At 42.8% G+C, this 6,370-nt stretch overlaps 1 protein-coding gene across 1 annotated transcript in view; it reads right to left on the reverse strand.

Moving 5' to 3' along the window:
• The window catches only part of LOC106962555 (meteorin-like protein), a 10,079-nt gene continuing 3,709 nt past the window's right edge, over window positions 1-6,370 (reverse strand). Inside the window, exons 2-5 of the mRNA XM_015057026.1 lie at window positions 4,302-4,485; window positions 3,988-4,213; window positions 1,163-1,222; window positions 1-756 (exon numbers count right to left, since the gene is read on the reverse strand). Coding sequence (XP_014912512.1) covers window positions 440-756; window positions 1,163-1,222; window positions 3,988-4,213; window positions 4,302-4,485 — 787 coding nt within the window. The 3' untranslated portion in view covers window positions 1-439. The remainder of the gene's footprint in view (window positions 757-1,162; window positions 1,223-3,987; window positions 4,214-4,301; window positions 4,486-6,370) is intronic.

A 6,370-nucleotide genomic window follows, 5' to 3' on the forward strand; every position in this document is an offset into this window, starting at 1 on the left:
TTCAGTTTACCTTTTGTTCATAAAAAGACACCAGGTTTATTTTTCTGTAAATATGTATAAGCCACTTAGACTCATTTGCGAATCACACACAAATTCAGTACACATAGACTCACAGAGCTGCATACCGTAGTCTTCTCTCAGAAGGCTAAAATTTACAGGAAGCTTTTTACAAAGCAAACTTTCATTTCTAGAAATAGCAATAAGGCCATCATCGCAACAACAAGCAGGGCGCAAATATCACTTTACAGAAATCAGTCATTCTGTACAGAAATACACTTGCAGTTCACAAGAGTAGTCAAATGGAGGCAGCGCAGTCAGTCTGTTTGACAACAAAACCCGGACCACATCAGTGGAGGTTTGTCCTTTCCTGATCTATGCTCCAGTACTTTTACCCATAACTCCTTCGTTTTAAGGCGAATCTTCTCCCACCAGAAATCTCTCAGTTCGTGTCTACGTGGCAGGGGTTTGTTCCTGCGTTCACTGCTTCGGCGTACAGCTTCAAGAAGTCTCTATAGCGAGGCGCACAGCCGAGCCACGCCTCACCGAAGTGGACGGAGCCGGTCAGGAGGTACTCGTCCTCTCCTGGAGGCACGACGCACGCAGCGGGAACGCTGACCCGTCCTCTCCAGCCCTGTCCTCTGGCTCCGCCCCACGCAAACAGGCCACTCTTTTGGTGAAAAAGTCGACGCAGAGTCGCCGTGACAACGGGGTGCTGGTTTGAGCCCGATGCTGCATCTCCAAAAGTGCCACAGCCAGCTTGAAAGATTGGACAGGAGAAGACAAGGGGAAATGAAATGACCTTGAGTTTTACACCATGTGGTTACATCAGCAAAATCTATTTAGTTACTTTCTTCTAAGGATCGGATAAGAAGGCAGACTGCTCTCAGGTTAGTACTTTGAAATGTCAATAAAACCAGCAGGAGGAGCTTTGGTTTAGGAAAGACCAAGACTGAACTTTAATTTTTGCTGTTTACCGTGTTATAAAAGTTACATTTTAAAATCATTCAGCAAAACAGAGGAGGTAAATTTTTCCCTTTGTCTTTGACTTGTAAGAGTTACATAATCTGTAAAATCTTGCTAACAGCTGTTTCCAAAGTCGACATCTGCTGCCAGCAGACCATTCTTCATTCTCCACTGTGTGCTTATGTGTTGTTGCGTTTACCAAAATCACTGGTGCAGACAGCCATGAGGACGTCTTGATCCGAGCAGGGCTTACAGGTCACTAAATCAGAAAATGGGACATATTAGGTAGCCCTAATAAAAACACACAAGTTCCTATTTTCATAGCTTATTTCATCAAAATTAGCTACCTAAAACTTGGGTTCCAACTAAACTACTCTAGATGATTTTTCTTTCATCGGCTTCATCAAGATGAAGAAGGTACATCTTCTCAAAAACATTGACTATATTGAAATAGCTGTGTCACATCAGCAGGTCGAGAAAACATAAACACAAAGTATAAATCAGAACCAATGTCATAATCAGGGGTTAACAATGAAGCATTGTGGATTTGCTTTTGACAACTATTTCTTCTAGATCATTAACCTTTTCAGCACGTTTGGAAATTTGAAAGTGGGACAAATCTTGGGGAAACTGGAAACAAAAGTGCACTGTTGCTCAGATCTGTTGTACACAAATCAATAATCAACATTATCATCAAATAATAGAATATAAACATAAACAGTAGGTAAAAGGAAGGAAGGAAGGAAGGAAGGAAGGAAGGAACGAAGGAAGGTGCTCTGGAATCGGTTCGATTGGGGACTAAAATTGCAACATGTTACATTTTCAGCTGGTGTAGTTGACTTTCACACTGCACTGTGTGAAATGATGCAAACCCTTTGAAAAGCCTGTTTCCCATCCTCCTCTGTAGTGGCGCTGCACTAAGAACCACTGAAGTTCACAAACCCTCTGTAATAGCAATGCCTGCTTCAATAACCAAGGTAATGCACAAGTTGTCCTCATTCTTTAAAAAATGTAAGCAAAACTGCAGTAGCATCAGATTTTAGCGGTTTGTAGGATTTTACTTTTGGCATGAGCCATTTCTCCTGCTAGCGCTAGTCTCTCGTTTCTTTTTTGTATTTGCCCAGAATGCCCTGCACAATAGTCCGGTTCTTGCTTTTGGGTCGGTTGCCGGTTTGCTTGAAATTCACATATGCATCCAAACAGAGACCTGGGTTTGTAGACAGACCAGAGTTAGATTTATTTTTCTTTGGTCTGCACTAGAGTTCGATTGCATATTCCCAACTCCCCAAACAAACCGGACTCTATAGACAAACCAACTAGAGTTCTGCTGAAGCGAACTGAACAGGGCTGGTGTGAATGAACACTAAAAGGCCTCCCCTGTGCTACAACATTGTTTTCAAAAAATCCAGTTTTTAGCCAGATACACCAAAAAATCCAATACTTGCTCTTTCAAAGATTGATTTTCCATGTGTATGAGTGGTGGGAAAGCGGAACAAAACAGGCCTGTGAGTCTGCTCTCAGTTCTCTCCGCGCTCCTGCGTGCAGGAGGGTGTTTATCCAAAGAGATCAAAAGAAATAAAGTGTGCATGAATGAGCAAAGCAGGTGACTAGAACTGAGAAAAAGCAGACTGAATCGGGGGATTAACCTTCGACCCTGGCAGCTATAAAAACAGCACTAAAACGCCAGACGCACACCCTGGCAGGAAACTTCACTGGGGAGGCTTTCTTCTCTGTCGTTCCCCGCCTCACCGCTTCACACGTGCGTGCGGGTGGGCAGCTCAGAGATCCTCCTTTAAGGAGAGGGGAAGACACGGTGGTGGATCGGGGGATGGGTGGTGTCGGTTTTGACTGGCAGCGGAGGAAGGACTGGCTGACCCTTGTGCTTGACCCTGACAGGACTCTTTTTGATTGGTCTGTTTGTTTTCATACGTGCGGCTCACTTGAGGGAGAGAGGAAGGGCGGGAGGAAGGCCTCATCAAGGTTACGACGAAGAAACAAAGATTGAACGGCGACATGTCTTCTGGCTCACAAAACCTTTTTTTTTTTTTAGATCGCCACTGCTAGTCTGCAGAACTCAGTTTCTGCTTTCAGAGCGCCAGAAGCCACAGAACCATCGTAGATAATTTACCAAGAAAAGTTAATGATGCAAAGATTAAATTCCAAACGTGTGTTAATGTTTCTCTAAAGCAAATTTGTGATAGAACCATCAAACCGAAAGAAATTTCTTAGATTTTATAAATATGAAGGTAAAACTGTATAAAACAAGATACCTGAGTGAAGAAATCAATTCAGTTCAATTCAAAATACCTGAATGATCTGAAATGGATATTAAATGTTGCTGTAAATTATATTAATTCAAGATTTTTCAAAGTCTTATTGTAGTTGGTGATGGCTGTGGGCAGAAAAGATCTGTGGTAGCTGTCTGTATCACAGCGTATTTAAAGAAGCTTCTGACTGAAGACAGTTTTTTTTACGAGTCTCAGTCATAGAAAGTCTATATTTACAGCCAATCCTGTTTGGTTTATATTTAATATATCCACAGCAGTGGTTGAGGTGGGGTATTGTTTTTGTGAACTTTGTTGCCCAAAAAAAAAACTTCCATGAAAATATTTAAACTAAAAAGAAAGCAAAATGAGACCTTAAAAAAAAAAAAAAAGATTTGTAAGTTAGTGTTGATGCAAAACCATAAATTATTCTCAGTTCAGCAGATCAGAGTTTGCACGTTATCTTCAAGTTATTTAAATGCACAATCAACTATCTTCAATGTAACGCATTTAAATATTCTGCACCTAATATTACAGCATAGCTCTGATTACATCTCATACCTACTGTAATGACCCAACAATCAAGTTTGTGGAAAAATCATGTCTAGTTACACCTAAATATCACGATTTCAATGGCAGGAAATTTCTGGCATTAAAGACTGAAAGTTTGAAATTTATTGCATCTTATAAAACAAAAAAACAAACAAAAAAAAGCATGTGTTCAGTGCCTTTGGAAAAACAGAAATAGGCTTCCTGGTACCTGGCCCTTGATGCAGGTATGGGTACATATGGGCCCCTGGTCCCTGACTGGGCACCAGCTCATACTGGAACGCTGTGATCTTCCTGCTTATGTCTCTCTGAGGGACGGCCTCCACAAACAGAGCCCCCTCCTTCAGGCTGAAACAGCGCACCGCGCCCTGCGCCTGGTCGGCGTCTGAAAGCAGCAGCCTCAGGTCTCCTTCGTGCTCCAGGTACACATGAGAACCCTGAACAGGAGGAGGAGCGGGAGAAGTCGTTCAGACAGTGTGAAACAACCAGGCAAACGACCAGCTGCAGATTTTGTTTCTAAACCACCTGGGAGAAGGTCTGAGGCTTGATGCAGACGAAGACGTCGGCCGTGCGCCTGGATGAAGACTCGGTGTTGGGTCGCAGGTTGACGATGATGGCCCCGGTGGGGTAGAGCCACTCCAGGGACCCCTGGGAGCAGCGGAGGTAGACCTGCTCCACGTCTCTGCGATGAGCTTCATGACTCAAACCGCTGCAGACAGAGAGAAGATGACTTTATTAAGAGTTATTACAAAGAGATGGAATTAAAAATTATGACCAGTGTCACATTTTCTAGCTACAAGCTAAAACTTATTACATTAGCATTTTACGAAAAAGACAAGAGGAGTGGGACAATTGTTAAGTGGAAGGATTAAGATTCATGCTTCACTTATAATTTGTTTACAATTAAAAATCTGAAAACTGCTTAGATTTTTAAATCTTGACAAAGATTCTCAACTAGATTCAGGGAAAGGCCATTATAGGGCAGGAAAATGCTGTGATCTAAGCTACTCTATTGTAGTTCTCGTTGCATATTTCCCTGAACAATTCAGTTTTCTACAAACTCTTGAGAAGCTCACCTTTCCCCACAGCATGATGCTCCCACCACCATGTTTTATAACATGGAAGATGTGTTCAGAGTGCTAGTTCTCTGTCACACTTACTATTTTGCATGTAAGCCAAAAAAGTTCAGTTTAGGTCTCATCTAACAAGAGCACCTTCTTTCACGTGTAAAAAGAGTAAACAGGGTTGGATATATGCAAATATATATGCACACCACACCATTCAGATTTATAAATAGCCCTTCCCCCAAGCCAAACAGCAGCGGTTTGTGGTTGAAATGTGACAAAAATGTGGAAATATATCCGGAGGTCTGAATGCTTTGCCACAAGAGATCAACTGAAACTGAACTCTCAACAGGTGTTGACAAACACCAAACAAATCGTTTCATTTGTCTCGGACGTGCATGAGCAACGACAACCCGCAGGATCTGATAAAAAATCGTTAGAAGTAAGAGGCGAGTCAACTTTACAACGCAGTGTTGGCTTACATCTTTTATGAGCGGGGGATTTGAAGGAGCGATCAAAGGCGCCCTGTGGGTGTATTTACCTAAGATAAGAACCGACATCCCTGTAACGGAGAGCCTTCAGGAAGGAGAACGTTCTCCGGATAAGGCGCCCGGAGAACGTGGTCAGACAGTTAATCACACTCGAGGCATCTTTTTATTTTTTGGTCTGCCTGTTTTGGGAGTCGTTTTCTTAAGAGTGACATTCAGAAAAGAAATGCGAGCAGGACTGGAGTCATTGCAACAGAAACCACAGGCAATGACGCGCAGGGACCAGTAGATATTTAACTTATAAACTTAGATTAGCCCAGTGGTTCCCAAACTTTTTCTGGGCCTCCCCTATGGATTACAAATGGCTGTCTGGTCGCACGACGCCTGTGGGGCAAAATGAATATACGTAGCTGAACATAGACAACAACACCAGAAGCCTACAGGCTACTTGTTAAGCTTAAGGTGATATTGATATTAGCTAGTCATCTTTTAGCTAACTTTACCTGCATCCCACAGCTTTACTCAACTCAGTCGGTTAGTTTGTGGGAAAAACTGTGTAAAATTTTTTGCGTTTTGCTGGTTTGCTGCCATGACTCTAACACACCTGAGTAGCTCTGCACAGCAGCAGCAGGTCTCCTTCACAGGTGTAAACCCAGCGCGAGCATCGTAGCGCTCATGTTGCGTTTAAAGGAGGCTCGGAAAAACAGGTTACCACATGTTAACAACGGATTAAACAGTTTTAACTGCTGATAAAAGTGACAGAGGACACAGATATGGGAAGTGTGGAAGCCTCTACTGTATCAAATTGACACAGGAATAACAGCGAGTTGGCCATTCTAAGGTAAAAACCCAGCGCATACAGTGTTCATGTTTTTTTTGTTTTTTTGTTTTTTTCATCCAGACGGCTTCCCGCGCCCCCCCTGCAATGACATGGCGCCCCCCCTAGGGGGCGCGCCCCACAATTTGGGAACCTCTGTTCTAAGATAACAGAGGGTTTAACGTCTGGTCAGTATATTGTTACTCTGAAATGCTGATTGAATAA

This window comes from Poecilia latipinna, unplaced genomic scaffold (assembly GCF_001443285.1).
Source record: "Poecilia latipinna isolate Pla-1442-1.1 unplaced genomic scaffold, P_latipinna-1.0 Scaffold1429, whole genome shotgun sequence".
Classification (NCBI taxonomy): domain Eukaryota; kingdom Metazoa; phylum Chordata; class Actinopteri; order Cyprinodontiformes; family Poeciliidae; genus Poecilia; species Poecilia latipinna.